This window comes from Glandiceps talaboti, chromosome 16 (genome assembly GCF_964340395.1).
Source record: "Glandiceps talaboti chromosome 16, keGlaTala1.1, whole genome shotgun sequence".
In the NCBI taxonomy this organism is placed as follows: Eukaryota; Metazoa; Hemichordata; class Enteropneusta; family Spengelidae; genus Glandiceps; species Glandiceps talaboti.
In genome coordinates, this window is record NC_135564.1 from 8530361 (window position 1) to 8551832 (window position 21472).

The window sequence follows — 21472 nt, forward strand, 5'->3', positions numbered from 1 at the left end:
GTTTAAATCTTTATATCGAAAATGGTTGGCCAATTTCAATAATTTAGCTCGTTACTTTTAGTCAATTTTCCTGTCTCTTTGTTAAAGTGTTTAAATGCACTCAGTGATGCATAACAAGTTATTCTGTCGTAGAATGAATAATCTCGGGACATTGTATCAGATTTAAATTGTAAACAAGTATGACAGTGTAAATGTATGCGTGGCTTGCTATGAATATCGCGAGTGCTCATGAGTAGCTTACATACCGTTTGCGAGAGAGATGGGCGTGTGAATGGCTGGCTGGACCGATAAACGGACAGACAGATTAGAGATAGATAGATAGATAGATAGACAGACAGACAGACAGACAGACAGACAGACAGATACCAGATATATAGATTGATTGATAGATAGATAGATAGATAGATAGATAGATAGATAGATAGATAGATAGATAGATAGATAGATAGATAGATAGATAGATAGATAGATAGATAGATAGATAGATAGATAGATAGATAGATAGATAGATGGATGGATGGGTGGGTGATTGGGTGGGTGGCTGGGTGGCTGGGCCGGCGGGCGGGCGGACGGACGGACGGACGGACGGACGGACGGACGGACAGATAGACAGACAGACAGACAGACAGACAGACAGACAGACAGACAGACAGACAGACAGACAGACAGACAGACAGATTTTCTTTGTACCAAGATTTATATTTTAGAGTGTGTGAGTATTTCTCCTTTCATTCATAATCCATACAAATATAACCAATCACGATCTATATGGCGGTTGGTGGTTCCGTTCATTTATTTATCTCTTTAATATCTTTCGGGTTTGCCTTTTTTTTTGGAACTCGCATACGTTTAATAGCAACTGGGCAAAATTAAACAAATAGGGGTTCAGAAGCAGAGAACTATCCACGAACGGAATTTACTACCTCCCACTATCCGTGCTGCCAAGAACATTGAGGCCTTCAAAAACATTGCTGCAACAAGTAAAGTTACAAGACCTGATAACCAGAGCTCACCACTGTGAATATTCAACAGGACGTCATTTCCACACTGACCTGTGTGCGATAACCGCAAGGTGGTTTGCACTGTATCAAGCAGAAGCAGAGGGGTCAAAACGTTAATGTAGTCTCAATAGCTTGGGTTTACATATACCCTAATGGCGAGATACCGGTTATATTGAACACAGTGTGTTTAATGAGTACTAAAAACACATAGTTCCGTTGGATCAAGGACATTGCTATTTAATGTGGGTGTTGTGAAACACTACTCTATGTCTCCATTAGATATAGCATTGAACCATTTGAACTTTCTGTAGTGTTTTTCTATATCCAAAAATACCACTTTTTTCTATAACCCCAATTTGGAGATATGCATTATCAGGGCCATATTATATCCTCAATGAGCAACCTGTCATCATTCGTGATAAACATCAGTAAAAGTAAAACAACAAGCTGTTATTTTTTCTGCAGTCCGTAGGAAACACAGATTGAATTAGAGGAATAGTGACTACAAATGCATTAAAACCAGGCAGTACATCAAATCATAACAGGTGTAATGATTGCCCTTCGTGATCGAGATCGACTGAGAAGGCTTTCAAAGCACAGTTTTGAATATCGATTTAGAGTGCAACGGAAAAACACATTTATGAATATCCTATTAGATTGCAACGGGTTTTTCCACTCAGCTACTTGTCACACCATTAAGACCGTTTAAAACTGATTGTTGTAGATATACAATATACGTCTCTCCAAGTTTCTGATAATGCTGAATTATTTATGACATCAAGTTTTCGTCGACTACTAAAGACTGATTGGCAGTAAAATACGAAGAACATGATTATTTCCAATTAAAGCTGCACGTTCAGGAACAGAGGTAATTTTTGATCGAACAGAGAACCAACAATATATGACACTGAAAATTGTTAAAATACCAATAATCTGAAATTGTAAATGTTACTTAGGGTCAATAATATATCCATACGTAGCAATAGGTTGGGAATCATGATCGCATTATGGCAACCCAATTTTGGGTGCGGACCCAAAAACAATTTGATTGGATGTATTATACCATAATATGTGCATAGCTGCACAACTATATTTACCCATATGTGATTCAACACTGTTCAGGTTGTGCAATATTACAGTTAAGTCATTACATATAACAACACAGTTTCAATATAAGTTACAGTTGCAGCTAGGGCACCTTTCAAATAAAATCAAAGTATTGTAAAAAAAAAAAAAAAAAGAAAAAAAAAGAGAGAAACATTTGCTATGAGTTTCACGTAATTGTGTTCATTAATGTGGGCTTCATTATCAGGTAAAATTTCGTCAATTATGATTCGTATCTCTTAATGCGGAGCTTTGTCAAAATGATGTCGATGACGGGACAAGGCATGGCAATCATCTGGATTTAGAACTGTTGATATACGTGCCTTGAATTCTCTGAGGGTGACATTCATTTGACATGTTCACAAGCTATATGTGTACTAACTATATGTACCAAATATAGAATAGAATAGAATAGAATAGAATAGAATAGAGTAGAGTAGAGTAGAGTAGAGTAGAGTAGAGTAGAGTAGAGTAGAGTAGAGTAGAGTAGAGTAGAGTAGAGCAGAGCAGAGCAGAGCAGAGCAGAGCAGAGCAGAGCAGAGCAGAATAGATAACTTATTTTTAAATGGCATGCATGTTACATGACATGACGATGGATGTATTGTTATAACAGTTACAGTAAAGTCGACGTTTTTGCGAGAAGAAAATCAACCTCAACACATTACCATTTTACCCAATACTCCAGTCAGAACTACTGCAGGTTTATGAGATACAACCCATGACTTATGAATCTATACATAATATGGTGATAGCTATTATTGGAAACACAGACCGAGAGAAATGTTTCAATCCCCAAATGTTATAAATGACTGCCTAACCATTACAGGCCTTGATAATTTTGGTCTGATTACTATTTATCAGACTTGATCCACAGATTAGGGTGTTATTAATGTTATGGTAATAAACGGCAAAAAAGAGGAATTTAGTAGTATATATACAATGTATTTAGCGGAGTTGACCCCATCTATCACATAGCCTTGATGGGATTTAATTGAACACCTGACACGATGAGAAAATAAAATAAACTGAATGTTGTAGGTTTTACATATGACTCAGCAGTGGTGAAAGATTTGTTTTGTACCATACGTGGGGTAATTTACTGCTTTCAGCAATAAATCAAGACTAAATGTTTAGGAACTAATCATCTTTTACAATTTATTCACGTCGTGTGTGTTTACGATTTACAGATTTACTATCACTATTTCAAGTTGATATAAATAACATACGAGCACAGACTCCACAGTGCCTGTTATAGAAGGACTGTGATACATGTAAGGCTGACCCTATTTTTTATGTTTCTCATTATATTTTAATGAAAACTAAGGGTCTGTCGGTCGGTCGATTTAAAAAGAATAATTTTTTTCATGTTTCTCTGCCTCTCCTTTTTCTCCCGGCTACCTTCTTGTTATTGGACTCCTTTATAGTAACAACCCCTTTCCCAGCTTCTCTACAGAATTGGCTTGTTCTCTGCCCCCCCCCCCGTCCCTGAATAACTTCCGTCATGCTAGAAATGCTCTGTCTGTGAACATGTGTGATTGTTGTCGACACCATGACTGTAGATGACGTCGACAACCGGGCACTTGATTTCTTATCCTTGCCAGAGAGGGAGCTGTTGCGCAAAATATGATGGGGGCGCGAAAATAAAGATATCTGTTTTTTATTTTGATGTCGGAGCTGAAAATTTGGGTCGGTCAGGTATCGAGAAACAGAAGGGAAAAAATAGGGTTACCCTTATACATATGATTGCCATTGGTATCAACTGAACTTGATCACACTGGTTCATTAGGCTGAATTTAAAAACATATAATACGTCAGTGAAAGGAAGAAGAGGTCTGCACTAATACTTTATTTTTTCAATTAACGGCATGACCTGCTCAAACACCGTCCCAGTTTTTAAATGTTTAAGTATGCTAAGAAGGTGAAACATATAAATGCATATTTATTACTCAACATCTTAAAATCATCACTTCAAGATATGTAAGGCTGTTATGAGATATTATGAACTTTTACCTTATACCATTAATAATTAAAGTGGCCATATGGATGACGATTGGGTATTTATTTTGGTGGATTTTTTTAATTTATAAAAAAATCTTTTCAAGGCTTCCTACTTGACAAATCAATGTGGAACAACATTGTCCAAGTCTGTGTTTGTAACTTGATACATTGCAAAAAGTAAAAAAAAATGTGTAAAAGAAGTTTGTTATTGTACGTACAATAACAAACATAGTACACGTTTGTCTTTTATTGAAGTACAAACAAGGACTTGGCATATGTTGTTTCACATTGATTTTTCAAGTAGGACGCCATGATAAACTTGTTTTATAAATCAAAAATCCACATTAAAAACCCAATCCCCATTCATATGGTCACTTTAATATAAATGCCAATTAGAAGTATTTTACCAAATACATACCTATAACTAGTATTTATTGAAGCAAGTGAAGAGTTGAATAGGTCAAATATTATTTAAAGCACTTTATAAATTTTTTATACGAAGGAATATGAAAGGAAAGCATAGAGAAGAAGTGAAAAAAACGATGAGGGCGCTCAAAACGGGTTCCATTTCTTCTGACATTCGCATAATTTGGTAAAATCATCGTATTCAACTCGGAGGAATCTTAATTTATATTTATTCAGTTGTCTATTCGTCCGTTAATATCTCCCGAAGAGCTTGAATAAGAATTTGGTGTTCTGCCGATATACACTGTCATACCCGTATCGTGTGTTAGCGCCATCAATTTCTTTCCATCGAAAGAGAGGTGTAAATTTGATCTCAGTGGCAGGTATTTATATTCTTTTTAAGGATTCAAAGTGAGTTTATGATATCTAGATAAAACGTGTGCATGTACCTACAATTTGTTGTCAAGTAGTAAGAGTGATTGAACTCAGATCAGTTCAACATATTTGATCATCGGGATGATGATGGTGATGATGATGGTGGTGGTGGTGGTGGTGGTGGTGGTGGTGGTGGTGATGATGATGATGATGATGATGATGATGATGATGATGATGATGATGATGATGGCGATAATGAAAGAAGCTCATTGTTCAATCTTATAGAGTTGCAGTAAGGATAAGAAATCAGTATTTATTTTGGCGCTTGATTATTAAATTAAACCTTGTTTACTATGCCTTTCAACGTAAAACACAATGGCAAACAAGACAACCAAGTCTGTAGGTGTAATTATTTAACAATAATTTCAAAATGAATGAGATTAGAGTTATTACAAGCTTGTTCAAACTACACATGGGTGAAATGAGCGGTGGCCTTCCAAAAATAGAGATTCAATAGGCGAATGCACAAACTTAATGCGACGTACCGGTATACTTAGTTTGTATACTTAGTTTGTATACAAAATTAATAACACATTTTTAAGACACTTTTAACACAGCACGCCAAGTGGATAGAACTCCATAACTGTCACACTACATGTACACACACTAACTGGACAGGACTGCATAACTGTCACACTACATGTACGTGCACTAACTGGACAGGACTGTAAGACTGTCACTCTATATGTAAATACACGAAATTTACAGGACTGTTTAACTGTCATGCTACATGCCTACACACTGACTGGACAGGAATGCATAACTGTTGCACACCATGTAAATACATTAGGGAAATAGTCCACTTACCTCACTTACTTACGGGGATTACTAGTTGTGTACGTATATTGAAGAACTTTACTAAAGCTTAAACCAAATAGTTACTACTTTGGGGTACACCGTACATGAATGTGCGAATTCATATTGAATTTCTCTTTAAACAAAAGAGTTGTAACATTTTGTAGCTGTTCTAAATGACGAACAATTCAGCCTCATAGTTGGACATATAAATTATGGAAACTGCTATGAGTTGCTACAGACGAAAACTTGTAGAGTTCCAAATACAATCATGCTGTGGGTAATAGTGCGTCTGAGTGAAGGGAATACTGTTTATTTTGCACAGTAACAAGCAAACATTTTCTCTGATATTTATCAGATTACAGGTACCCGTGTTCTCCTTTGGTAACTTGGGTTTCATTTTGGCGAAAAATAACAAGACCAATACCGCATGACACTTAGGACAGAACTGCATTACTGTTATGCTAAGTGCAGACAAACTAACTGGACAGGACTGCATAACTGTGACAATACATGCAAACAAACTAACTGGACAGTTCTGCATAACTGTCACTCTACATGTAAACACACTAACTGGAAAGGACTGCATAACGGTCACACTACATGTAAACTCGGTAAATGGACAGGACTGCATAACTAACACAAAGGGCCAACATGTTAAGTGGATCAGATTCCACAACTATCACACTACATCTCAGCCCTCTTGTCTCTACGATTGTACATGTATAACCGACTCACGAGGAGGAAACATGCCAACTGCACACAACTCTTAAACAAGACAGCGACACTTTGTGAATGCATGTACATATAGTGTAAGTTGTAAGCAACATAAGTAAGAAATGATAACATATTCAGACACATTCAACTTCAAAGAAACACTTTATTTGTATTGTATTTTTTACTCAACAAATGCTAGGGCTGAAACCGTGGGATAATAGTATTTTAAGTTGGAATGGCAAATCTTTTTAATATAGCTCATTGGCGCCACGTTGTGATATATAAAACATTTTCGTGCGAGTGCAAAACTTCTTTGTTCTTGCAACTAATGCATTAGGTCACCAATACCGGTTTATATTAATCTCCAACAAAACACTCTTGTCGGCATCCCATGAAGTAATTCCCCCACTCTCAATGAGCGCCAACAACAATAAATATGCTGTGGTTTTAATACAAGAATGTTAAATGAACAAAAGGGGCACACGCTGAGATTATACATTTTGTAATATTTGCTGTACATTACAAGATACCTGTTGTATTAACACTACGTCATCACGCCAGAATAGTATTTCAGTGCTACCAAAGGCATGCATCAACACTAACAGTATACTGCTATAGGTTAATTATCGTTTTATAGAGGGTATTTTCAATTGAGTCAAGGCAAAAAGGTTATTAATTCAGCTTAATGAACTAAAATATAACATTAGGTATGAATAAAGTATACTGTTGCAAGAGAAGAGTGGTGAGAATATATTTACGAACAGTAAAATGTGCACACCTTTCTGTAAATATAATGTTACTCTAATGCGAGAACACCATATGATGAGGATGTACTCTGTAGCAATCACTCTAAAACCAATTATAATTTAAATATCCGGCCACTTTTCTAACATTAAAAATTCTATGCATTCGATATGTATGACTCAAATAACAGTACAACACATTTCAAGAGGGGTTAGTACGAACCAAATGACAATATCTCATATAAAGGTGGGAAAGTCAAAATTATTCTTTTGTGAAAGTCATTAAATAGAGAATATTTCTAGATGCAAAAGCTAAATATTTTACTGATACATTGCAAGAGCAATCAACACTTTACCAAATAATTGACGGTATAGGGACATATTTTAGAATACAATATATACTTGATGTTTCAAATAATCTATATACAGTTGTTCATCAGACACATGAATATACAACTGATGATGATGATGATGATGATGATGATGATGATGATGATGATGATAATAATGATAATGTACCAGTTTCATTCACGAGCCAAGCATTGTACACAAACTTCAATTAATAAAGTAACATACAGTAATCGTAAAGAGTTGTCAAGAACCATTGTTTATACGATGGAATCCCTCTACACCGAGAACAACTCAATTGCCCCCTCTCCGATTTCCCCTCCTTCTTTACTTGAAATCGGCAGAGAGCTTTAAATTTCAAAACGGATATCCTAGCTGAAAAAATAAACTGCGTATTTATCATCACCCAATCTTTACCCAAATCGAAGTCATTATCTTCCAACCTTCTCCACCAGCGATGTTGCTTTTGGAAACGCTGCCTGTTGGTTTTAGCCTTGTGTTAGGCAATTGAGGCTTATGGAATGAAATCACGCTGAGTGCCAATACTCAGATATGAATGAAATCATGTAAACAGTAAGTTTGCGCTAGAAAACGTACTCAAAGAGTCTTGATTTTGTAGAGCAAGTATACAATGTAAGTAGCATGAGGTATTCGTAACAACATTTGTAAGCTTTAATCTGTAAAGTATTTCAAATAAAGTATTTCATTGTACACAATTGTGATGTGATTCAATCAGATTTCCTAATCTTTTTACGTTATAATAGAGTACGTGTTATACAAGAAACATTGCAGAAAACATTAAGTCACATCGAAACAAGGTTCACTCTACAACGCGGACTAAAGTAGGTGGTTACCTAACAAGCATTATAGTACTTTAGGCTGAATTTGTCGAACTTGAAGTACTTATAACTATATTTTGTTCAATCTTTACTCATGTATCTAAGAAACGTATAGATAGATAGATCCACATACAATACATAGCACTGAGATATTGAGAGGTGTTGCTTAAGTGAAATGTGCTTCGACAATACGCTGTTTAGACTTTTGCTGTAACTTGTTCAAGAGAACTCAACCCTGTTTTCAGACAAATCAAGAAGAAGAAAATCAGGAGTCACCGTACAAATGTTGTCAAAGTTATACCATTTTTAAATCCAATATTGCGGCCAATTAGTGTGCTAATTCTATGGATAAGTAGAAGATATGTCAAATTTGCTTAGAAATCAAGGCGATGGACCCCGAATATTATATTTCATTTCAGAAGGGTCAGAATCTTTCTTCCATATGGCAAGGTTTGAAGATTTTAAGACCTTTCGTCAATGAAATTCATCATCAAAATGGTTTCAAATGGTTTATAAATATACATATTTTCATTACGAGGTATCATTATTTTAAAAACACTTTTAGAGCTATAATGCCCTCACAAAAATGGGCAAAGAACAATATAACTTCATATACAAATCTAAAGCTGTTGACATGTTAATTCTTGTTTGTTTGCTTAGGATCTTTATTTTTTATGCCTCGCCAAATGCTTATCACAGGCGAAAGTTTATCAACGAAACTTGGAGTTCTAAAGTTCTGCTTAAACTACCAATTGGCAATCAATAAAATGAAGATTACAATTAGAGTTGAAGATTGTCCTGACTATCCTCTGATCTATTGTGAGGTTTTGTTTACCTTACTCTTTGCTGATAAAAATGTAACATTTCAAAAACCTTATATATTAATTGATATTGTTAAAATACAATAATTAGACATTGCGCATAAAAATTAATTAGAGTCTGATTTTATCCATATGTAGTACGTGTGGTAACATGTTAAAACTGTGATCACAAGGAGGTGCTGAGTTTAGGGTATGGACCCCAAAATCAATTTGATTGGATCGGATTTATTGTACCATGATATCATGTGTACAGCTGCACACACAAATATGTTTACCTATTGGTGATTCGATATTTTCAGTGTGTACAATATCATAAATAAAGTCATTATATCTAACAAAACAGTTTCAAAAACACTTCCCATTTGTAGCGAGTATAGCTTTAAGCAAAAGTTGAATTCGTCTTGTCATTAACACCAGAGTCCGTAAAAGGGTCGATCCTGTTTCTGTTACACGGGAACAACTCCTGGATTCCCCTGCGAAACTCTCGATATTTGAAGGAATATATGAAAGGATTGACGCACATGTTACAGAAGACTAAAACTACCATGAAGTAGTAGTAGAAACTGTCGTAGTCAAGGTAGCCACCAAGGTTGAACACGAAAAATGCGATAGACATCGGTGACCAACAGATTACGAATGTCACTGAAACGATAAGCATGGTTTTGGTAACATTCTTTCGAGCCTTTCCCATGGTGTCGTCGTCTCGGTTGTCTTTCGTTGTGTTAGTCGATGTAACTGCGATTTGAACTGGCTGCTGCTGCTGCTGCTGCTGCTGCTGCTGCTGCTGTTGTTGTTGTTGTTGTTGTTGTTGTTGTTGTTGTTGTTGTTGTTGTTGTTGTTGTTGTTGACCCCCTACTGGTGTGTCCGCATCACCGGTTGGTTGCATGTTGTCTCTCCGGTTCGGTTGAAACGCGCTTTGAACGACCACACGGCGTTGACCAGCCTGTTTTGTACTCGAACGACGGCGAAGTTCCAAGATGATGTTACCATACGAGAACGCCATGATGCTGAGTGGCAAGATGTACTCGGTAGCAAACACTACAAAACCAACTAGAATTTGCATGCCCGTGTTCGGCCACTCTCTCACGTTGCAGATGCCGTCTTCGTTGAAGTTCATAGATGGCCAATACGATTCACGTATGAAGCCAACGAACCATACACATACAACTACAATTTTTACCTTGGTCATGGTGATTTTATTACGGTGCAGTACGGGATGACAAATCGCCAAATATCTCTCAATCGCCAAGAATGATAGATTGAAGGTGGAGGATATAAACAATCCCCAAAGAACGTATTCTGATACCCATATCTTGCAGAGAACGTCACCACCAATAGTACTCGGGATAACATCTAACGACGGTCCAAACTTCAACACCACAAAGATGACTGCACTCGTCAGATCAATCAAGGATTGGTTGAGGATAAAAATGTTTGTGAATGTTTTTCGTAATGTACCAACTCTAATGAAAACAACGCAAACTAAAAGATTGCCGATGATACCAAGCGTACCCAAGATAGCGTATATGATTTTAAGTATGATTCCACCGACATCCGTCCCACCGCCGTCATGTTCGTCAAGAAAGGTTGGCAATGATGTTACCGATGTGCTGGATTCGATAGTCGTGTTCATACCTCTGCAAGATCAGGGTAAGCTTCTTTTTTGATAAATTCGTTGCTAACTGTGAGCACTGGCTTTTCATCAGTCTATATACCCCTGCAACATGGACTAAAGGTACATTATTAGTATGACTCCCTAGGTTGGTACTCTCTTCACAGGTAAAACCATTTCAAATAACCATAGGAACACACAATTCTATCAAAGCCGAGAATAAGTATTTTCAATATCAAGAAATTCTCGATTTCAAAACTATTTTCAATAACTTAAAGGAGATAATAATGAAGACATTATGAAAGAAACTAAAACAGTTCCATTTGATTATTTCTTTTAATAGTAGACAGGGTCTTCACAATGATTTGTAAAAATTATTGATTGACATAGAGTTTGTACATACATACATACATACATACACACATACATACATACACATGCATACATACATACATACATACATACATACATACATACATACATACATACACCCACAAACAAACAAACAAACAAACAAACACACACACACACACACACACACACACACACACTGAAAAACACGGTATTACACCTTAACATTTGCATGTAAAATTAAACATTCTGAGAAGAAAAGATGATGATGATGATGATGATGATGATGATGATGATGATGATGATGATGATGATGATGACGAAGATGACGAAGATGACGACGACGACGATGATGATGATGATGATGATGATGATGATGATGATGATGATGATGGTGGTGGTGGTGGTGGTGGTGGTGGTGATGATGATGACGATTGGTGGGGGTGGTGGATGTGGTGGCGACGGCGACTGTGAATATGACAGAAGCAACTACGGTCTATGCACAACGATTATATTTATACTATCAGGCTTTATCAGAATTCAACTTGTAAGAAAACTTTCAATCTGTGTCATGAATTAATAGGATTTCTGCAATTTTGTCAATTACTTGTGCAAGATAAACATTTCACGTTTAAGGACGTTAGCAAGCCATTAAAAGTATTTTGTCAACGTGAAAAACAGTCGTGATGCTATCCTGAATATCTGAAAGTTCATTTTGAATTATAGAGGTGATTCTAATTAGAATGATGCCGATATTTCATCAAGTAGACTTCAAAGTGTAATGTTACACTTCCTAGTACGTTTTGAACGTTAAATATATACGAATCACTAACTTTGGTCTCATCAATACTAGACTAGTATATTGAATCGATATTTTCAAGGACATTGAACGAATTAAACATCCGTCTATACCACATTTAACATTTAACAATATGCAATATGTTATATCAAGCGACTACCCAACGCTACCGTAAAAAAGTCGACTTCCACCACTTCCGGTCCAACTTTCAAGTACCGCTGCCTTCAGTGTCGGCCATATTGGATTTTGTGGTAAAACCATACCGTTCAAATATAAATAGTAAAAAAGTTATCGAAGAGCAGCTAGATTAGTTCAAAAATGATACGAATTTTAATAACTATTCCTCTTTGGCAAAATTTCTAGATCAATGGAACAGATTTTGACAAAGCATGTGCAGGAACGCTGACCGCTGGTTGACATACAATTATATCTATTATAAACTCTGATATAAGGCAAACATGGCGCCATTGAAAGCAGCGATATATAATATCGATGCGTACGAACATGATGTTGTATGTGGTATTTATGTATCTGGAGCTCGAGAGTAAATTCACCCAATGACAAAGCTTTTCTCTCTCTCTCTCTCTCTCTCTCTCTCTCTCTCTCTCTCTCTCTCTCTCTCTCTCTCTCTCTCTCTCTCTCTCTCTCTCTCTCTCTCTCTCTCTCTCAGAACAATCAGTTTGTACTATGAAATGCTTTAGTCACTGTTATTGTATCACACAGCGCCAGTGAACATTAACCTACAAGGCGCTGTGTTCATCTTAAAATATCAAGATCGTACCCCTTTCTCAAGTCAATAACAAGAAAAACCAGGTGTCACCATACAATTTCCTAGATTGTTATTTTCATTGAAAACAAAATAATGAACCTATCCCCCAAATGTCTTTTATCATTTGAAAAAAGCCTGGAGCAATCTTCCATATAGCTATGTTTAGAGAGGTTTTCAGAACTTCGATGTCAGAAGAATTGTTCCCGGAAGCGTATTCTACCTTTGGTGATCTTAATATTTACAGATAATTGTCCATGTGAAGGCTTACGTCATCTCGTCTTCGAAATGATTCGGTTTTTACAAAGAATCTAACTAAACGGAGCGTTTTCTAAATGGAGCAATTTATTTTGTATGTACTATGAAAATCACGTTTTTCTCCGAAGTAAGACAAGCTAAATTACCACAGACAAGAACATCCTACAAATCAGACATTTGTTTGAAAGAGCTATTTCATGTGATTAGAATAAAGGGCACTACGGGTCATTCGGTGTGTTGTCAGGACAAATCTAAAACGCAGTACAAATTAATTTTACGTTTAGACCTATTATTAGTATTAACAGTAATTTGCGCTGCAAAACGATATTCAATCAATCATGGATGTATTGTTGCTATGTTGAAATAAACGAGGATATCAACCGCATTCTCCTGAAGATAAAAGTCAGCGGTGAATCGATTGAGCATGGTATATCTTATTTGTGCTGGAAATCTTTACAATTTTAATCTTCTTTAAGGTTATATTTGTATTTTGTTTTTAATTTCCGCTGCTGGCTCTCTTTTCTTGACTAAATAAAGACATCTTGTCCATTCTTCTCCTCTTATCTAAATTAAAACACTTCTAATCTTATAATTGGCGAGAGATCACTTACATTAATAGCTTGCTTTATCTCTCATCTGCTGGGAGATTATCACACTTGACAAACATTCGACCATGCATACACTAGTAAGGAAGAGTTACTAGTTTATGCATGATCGAATGGACAAGGCGTCTTTATTTAGTCAATAAAGAAAGGAGAGAATTACATACAGCCTCAGACTTTAAGTGGTCTGAGATATAGCTGAGAGCAGAGTAACCAGGGAAAGAAAAAGAAATAGTTTTAAAACTCAATGAGTGAATTGATCAATATCACACACAAAATAAGTTATATTGCACCACAAAAAATGATCATTCAATCGATCAATCATAATAAATCAATCAATAAATCAACCGATTCCATCGATCGATCAGTCAAATACATGCTCGCTGCCCCCTGTGGTAGTAGTAGTAATAGTAGTCGTAGTAGTGTAGTAGCAGTAATTGTAGTAGTAGTAGTAGTAGTAATAGTAGTAGCAGTAGTAGTAGTTGTTGTAACAGTAGTAGTTATAGTTGTTGTTGTAGTAGTTGTAGTTGTAGCAGTTGTAGTAGTAGTAGTAGTAGTAAAAGTAGTACAATGTAGTAGATCTAGTAGTAGCAGCAGCAGCAGCAGCAGCAGCAGCAGCAGCAGCAGTAGTAGTAGTAGTAGTAGTAGTAGTAGTAGTAGTAGTAGTGGTGGTGATGGTGATGGCGGTAGTGGTCGTGGTGTGTTATCGGTAATAGGGGTGGTGGTGGTCTCGGAAGTAGTAGTAGTGGTCGTTATGGTGGTGGTAGTATCGGTAGTATTGGGGGTGCTGGTGGTGTTTTTGATAGTAGTGATGTTGATATTGATATCGGCAGTAGGCTGATGGTGGTGATTGTAGGGGTGGTGGGAGTGTTGGAGATGGTGTAGGTATTGGTGGTTTACAATTTATATTTTAAAATCAAAGTCATTCAGAGTTTTCGTAATGTAGAGGTGCGATTCCAAGTTTGCACTTAAAGAAACTCATATCAACATTACTTGAAATAGCCTCATTTGTTGTTTGAACAAACTTTTCGACCATTGCCTTTATGCTTTGAAAATAAATAGCACACATAAAGAGGCCATTATATATACACTATGTTTACTTGGTGATAACACAATCTCACCAACTGTCAATCAATCGTCTCATCACCATACATGTTATCAACAGTACTAATTGTTAATGGGATATTGAATCAAAAGTTTCTCTTATAAGTTGAAACTATTTCTTTACTTCTCGTCAATCTGATAAAAGTCCCCAAAATGATGACACAGAATGCTTATCTCATTTTCGCCGGCCAATTTCAACTTCCCAAATAATGAAATCTCCAATCGATAACAAAGGGTAGATTGAAATCACGACGTTCAGTAGTAGTTTATTATATGAAGACACTTTAGCAAATCTGACAGGTTTCTCGGTCATTTTCCCAGCTTCGCCTTTACAAATGTTCCCAACGTGAAGACTAAAGAAACGCATATTCACTTATAACTGAAGTATTTACATATATGTATTCTCGACTATTGGTCAGATAATCTTCCCATTCTGCTTTAGATAAGGCGAGCCCGTATCATGCTAGTAGGAACTAGATAAAACATTTAAAAACACGTCCATTCAAATATTTCTGATCGATAAGGTATATCCTTGAATGCTAGATAAACATGAATTGGTGATATAGAAGACATAGATTAACACATGGTGTGAAGTGTTGCTTCAATCCATTCATAACTCTTTATAAGAAGATTTTTTGTGTATCTCCACCTTAAATGACATTTAACTATCAGTACTTGGATAGTATTCAACTCAATACCACTGTCTACAATTCTACCATAAAGTTAATGGTTGAAATGGCTCGTATCATGTGGTTTATCACTTCAAAAATTGAATCGTGCTGATAGACAACGACTATCATGCTCTAGGCAAACTATTGGTCATTCCTGTCCACGACTATAACACAGATATAAACCTGGAGTCAAAACTGTCAATTTCTGATACTTATCCACGTTTTATTTTGTGATCTGAATTTTCTCGATGTTTCATCTCAGACAAAGCGGCGACAGACAGGGATTTCAAAACAGAATAGTTTCTATAAAATCGATGAAAGAACTTGTTGGCGCCTGTGGCTAGAGTAGTTTTAATTAATCTTGAGACTGACGTTCATATGTAAGCACTAGTGGATTCCAATATAGTATTTGAACGCTGTGAAAAAAGTTGTGAATATAAAAACATATTGTAATTTTCAAAAGCAGTTCGCACTTTTCTGTTTACACCAGTGCTGTAGATACGGCGTTCAAAGTTGTCAAGGCCAAGGTAATTCTGCTTGCGATCAGCGTCATATCACATCTCATCACATCACATCACATCACATCTCATCACATCACATCACATCTCATCTCATCTCATCTCATCTCATCTCATCTCATCACATCACATCACATCACATCACATCACATCACATCTTATCTTATCTCATCTTATCAAATAATGATTTCTTTCTAATTTTGTAGCTTTGACATTCGTGCATTCATCAATTTACGAAGATTCAAATTGAAGTTACACGCATTTTTGGTAACGTAAATGCACAGCTGTGTTTTTTTTGTTTAAAATTCACCTCTGATTTTGCATACATACATACACACACACACATACATACATACATACATACATACATACATACATACATATACATATATACAGATTCAGTTTCAAATACTTTATTGCCATTTGCAAGTGACTATTCACGAGTGCTCCTTAGTAAAGTTAAAAAGACAAGATAGTAAGACATTAGGAAAACAGGACGAGTAAAAGAAGCCACCTAAGATAATAGTGAAAAATAAGGACTAAAGGGTAAAAGCTTTTCTTAAAACGTTCAGAGGATGTCTTTATTTATGGTATGATACCATGGTACCATAGCGTAAGAGATAAAGATCATGTGTGGGTTGATTAAATCTTGTGTAACGGATGTTGTCTCGCAGATAGTCCTAAAGTGATATATGGAATGAAATGAAGGGCACATTGGGGCCAATGATTCCTGCAGTTTGGACGACCTTTTGAGTGAAGTTAACTCCTCCACTGTAACGTTTCAGAACCAGATGATGGACACTTTCAATAGTTGAACGATAAAAATTTTACTGAAATGTCTTACCCCATACTAATTTTTGTTCAGGCGTACGCGTCTTTATGGGGAGAATATGCAATTGTAAATCCTTACAGTTCGTGGTCTATCATACTGTAGATCCACCTGCGAAAAGAAGAGCAGATTCCTTGATGTGCGAATTTAGTAAACAGTTTTGATGGAATTTTAAAAAACTGACTGTGGATCTGAAGTCAACAAAGAACATCCGCACATACACGGCACTTGCTTGAATGAAGTGAGTCGAGGAAAACTTCACACAAAGGCAAAATTAGGTAAAACAACAAAACAGCTGATACAAAAACGACAGCTAGTGCCTCTGATACAGGTACAAGACGCTTTCATCGGTTTATTAATATCTTTGAAGTTATAATGTAACAGTTGGACGCGATGATTATAATATGTAGCCTACTATCAGTAAATAGCTTTATGGGATTCGGGGCTCATGTGGTGTTTATTCTTTGATAAGTCACCGCCACTAATTACATTGTATGTATTTGCATGAAACTTGTCTTTTTCCAAGCAAGAAAACGCATCTGTGTTTTTTAGCAGGTTATATTTATGATGACAAATGAGTTAACATATTCAAGAGAATATATGGTGCACCCGTTGTTCAAGCAGAGCAATGTACATATATAGTCTTATAAAACAAAATACTAAATATACGATAATGATAGTTGAGTGACGATATTCCGGTCGATATGTGAACTAATGAATAATATATACTAAAGGGAACTTATTTTTGTTCTCCTTGCCCAGTCGTTTTGGGCGACGAAATCATTAAGTACACGTCAGTGTCATTGTATAATATATTCTGATATGTATTCATCATATGAACAGTTTTAAGTCGTACAAGCTGAGTTCATAAACGTTTTACTCAAGTTAAAATACATACAAACAATTTATTTGAATTATTTTAGTATAATCTTAATGTCAATGCATACTTTCTATCACTATACGAAAAGTCAAATTTACCCACCTTTACCCAACCTTTACCCTACCTATGACCCACCTAACTATCATCTCTGCCAAGGGATAGTACGCGACGAAGTGATACTTTTGACTGTTCACAGCCTCCAGGGGAGAGGTCACCGGGAGTCACTTCGTCTCATACTCACCACATTTACACATCCTCTGCTAAAGATTTACCCCGGTGGACAGACATGGTCAAATATGACTTTTCGTATTTCGTATTGTGTACGATTATAATTGTGTTCTTACATTGTTAGAACTGTTGATTACGTAGTAGGGAGTTCCTGTACATTGTTGATAGTATAATAAATTACGTCATCGGATCGTTAATAAGTTATATCTTAATACCAGGTTTGAGTTCAGTTACTTGCAAGTGATGGCTAAATATGCATCAGTAAGTAGAATACGTTGAGTATATATATATATATATATATATATATATATATATATATATATATATATATATATATATATATATATATATATATATATATATATATATATATATATGCAGAATAAATTACACCTTGTAACTGTTCCTTGAATCAAATCATATTAACGTGGTTTATGAAATATTGTTTGAAATAGCAAGTTCCACTTTATCACACGATAGTCGTACCCAAAAGCGTTTCGTGTGTAGACACTGACTTAAATGATGCTTTGCTAATAAGCGTTAACGTACTATGGCTGTGCAGGCCTCAATGCACACTGGTGATTTAAATAACGATCCTTCAAACACTTAGAACCGAATTCATCTTTGAAAACGGATAACGAAACTAATTTATTCAATGTGTTATTCATGTTCTTGCTCGAAGTGTCTCTATATACACACATTATAGGTCCCATTATATAAAATTGTGCAGAACTTCTACATTTAAGGTTGCACGATCGAAGCAATTCACACATATTTCTCTTATAATCACATATAGCACTGCCCCAACGCATTGCCGTACAATTTCATCACTTTTCCACGCCGACGGCATCTTTCATCTCTATTGTTATTTATATATACATGTTAACAACCGCTAAATAATTGTTTTCAAGGAACTCACGAAGGAAGGCAAGAGGTGTCGATAACCTCATCATTATCAAGAAATTAAATCCAGACAGAAAGTTTAGATGTTCTCAGGAGATGGTATGCAATTCATTTTGGAAAATGTCTCATAGCACTGAATATTTTTTGGTATCTTTTAAATTAAAACACGTTGTAAGTACACTGCTGCTTAAATATTGAAGGAAATCTTTCTAAGATAGAATTTCATCTGTCTAATTTCATCTAATCTATCTATCTAGAATATGTAGAAGCAAGCGAATCGAGAGATTTATAGATATATTTGTCATGTTTCAATCACAACGAGACGGTACTATCAGCAAAATTAAGTAATACATTTTTCCTAAGTTTAATAATTGAGTCGTGATGTTTCACCGTCTTTAGGGCTCAGTAATCGGAAATACTTTTGGCAAAAAAACCTTTTAGTAATATTGGTTTTCATTTTCTGTTTGTAAGATAGTATTTAGTATCAATATTTCCTATCAACAAAGAGATATTACCCTATGGGCAAAACCATTGTATTTTTTATGAAGTCTGTTTGAATATGAGAACGTCAAATGTGAAACTCCCTTCATTGGTTGTATTTCCATTTTACTCATATTCTTGTGTTTCATCTTAAGTTACAATACTATCTTATATCGTGCACGAGCCAAGTTGAATAAAATCAACATGGAATATATACTCTGGTCGTTCTACTTCACGACAACGCATGTCCACATCACTGTTTCTGCTGTGTTCGAAATACGAGTCAAAATGTTAAAAATTGTCATTACTTTCCACGATTTTTCTTTGATATTACTGGCGTTGGTATAATTGTTATTCTCCTTCATTCAGCCGGAAAGTACTCATTACCTAAGGGTTATCACTACGTCTCGCTAGACGAGTAGTGACGAAGGCCCCTCAGGTCACTCGTATTTTCCTTAGCTGAACGAAGAAAAATATTGGGAATATCGCTCTCTGGCTAATGGTACTTTAACTGCATGTATTATTTTCAGTCTCAATAACCCTTGCAATCGAAATTATTTCAACAGCAAACGGGACTGTTTTGTTTCCTTGTCAGCATCCTCTTCAGTAAAGGCTGCTGCGCAACTAAATTGTAATCGGCCAATAAGTGTTTCACCACAACATATGTGTACAAGATATACTAGGAATGTAATGTATTCAAATGATAAAGATATTTTGATATAATTAATACTCGGATGAACCATAACAGGATCACAGAATATTGGGTGAATTTGTACAAGCAAAGAAAAAAAGATACATTCTTGCTGTAATATTTCTCTGTTGAACCGAAGCATATACGATTAGGGTCACCCTATTTTTCCTGTTTCTCATTACCTGACCGACCCAAATTTTAAGCTCCGACATTTTAAAAAAAAATGGTACGGTAGATTGCAAACGAATGCAACGTTAACTACGATATTGTACTGCCACAAGAAGATTATCTATGATCTTTTACTCTATTTTTTTAAATCGACCAACCGACCTACCGATCGACCTATAGTTGCTATGAAAAAGTAATGAGAATTTTTTTTAATAGGGTACTTACACTTGAGTGGATGTATACAAGCATAGAAAATTGATACATGTTTGTCATAATATTTCTCTATTGAACCGTTTCAACATATACGATTACGTACATAATCCCAGGTGAAAGTGTACTAAGAATTAATATTCTAGCAAAGAGCTCGAGGATATTGACAATCATCGACTGTTGAAAGTTTCATCTTACCGCATCGCTTCAAGACTAACTAGTCGAAGTAGAACAGTTCACACTTAACCGACTACGAAGAAGAATGAGATCGAAATGATGACACATATTACATCAATGGTTAATGTCGCTTTACCTGTATTATTGTAAGGAGAGAAATTTATTATAATTGTCCCTCATCTTTCAAATGAAACCGACTGATTGAAAACCTAGATGGTGAGTGTTTTTCATTATAAGTCGAAAATATCAGCTTCTTGATTTGAAAAGTCAGCTTGGGTGATACACTAGACTAGCGCAAAAGATCTACCATTCCAGCGCAAGCTGTTTTTGGAGTGTATTTTTTTCTACATATTAAATGGTACTCACAGTATTCTACTTACTGATGTATACTTAACCATCACTTAACCAATCTAATAACACAAACATATAACTGCCAAAGAATCAATACTCATATACTAAAATTCCTAGCTGCATATTGCCCATATCTCTCCTTAAATAAATATACAATTGGATGCTGGAATTTACATTTTTGTTTCTATATAAACAACGATGAAGAATTGACGAAAATAACTTTGTTGGGTCCACTAAACATACAGAAATGGAACTAAGATAAAATCACCGATATCAACTTACAAACTTTTTCGGGTTTGCTATAAATGAAAGAAACAAATAAACTTTTTCGAGGATACACAACTGATTATTTAAACGATATCATTACATAATACCACAGAATAAAATATAATTGACACTGACTTGTCCAATTTCGAAAACTTTTACCAGCTACATTTCAGACTTTTACAGATGGTACAGAACATCTTACCGACATGTTGTAATGATATGTGTCAATTCTCGTCGTCAGGGTGCATTAATTGTTAATTAAGAACGTTTCAGGCCTACCATCTACCATGCGTGTAGCTTGGAATGCTTGTCTTAAGCTTGGATGACTTTCGATCGTGGTAATCTTTTCAGGAAATGTGTCTTTAACACCAATGTACATTTCTCTCTTAGAATAGAGAATA

General features: G+C 35.7%; 1 protein-coding gene across 1 annotated transcript; it reads right to left on the minus strand.

The window, feature by feature from the left end:
* Positions 1 to 9585: 9585 nt before the first annotated feature.
* On the minus strand, positions 9586 to 10839 carry LOC144447747 (kappa-type opioid receptor-like). Its single transcript, XM_078137828.1, has 2 exons — positions 10063 to 10839; positions 9586 to 9975 (listed from the first exon to the last, which is right to left on the minus strand). Exons 1-2 carry the CDS (start codon positions 10837 to 10839, stop codon positions 9586 to 9588), a joined length of 1167 nt encoding a protein of 388 aa, XP_077993954.1.
* Positions 10840 to 21472: the final 10633 nt, after the last annotated feature.

Coding starts and splice junctions, on each gene's coding strand:
- LOC144447747 (XM_078137828.1), bottom strand. CDS start 10,839: ATGAACACGACTATCGAATCCAGCACATCGGTAACATCATTGCCAACC. Junction 9,976..10,062: donor CCGGTGATGCGGACACACCA/GTAGGGGGTCAA, acceptor CAGCAGCAGCAG/CAGCAGCAGCAGCAGCAGCC.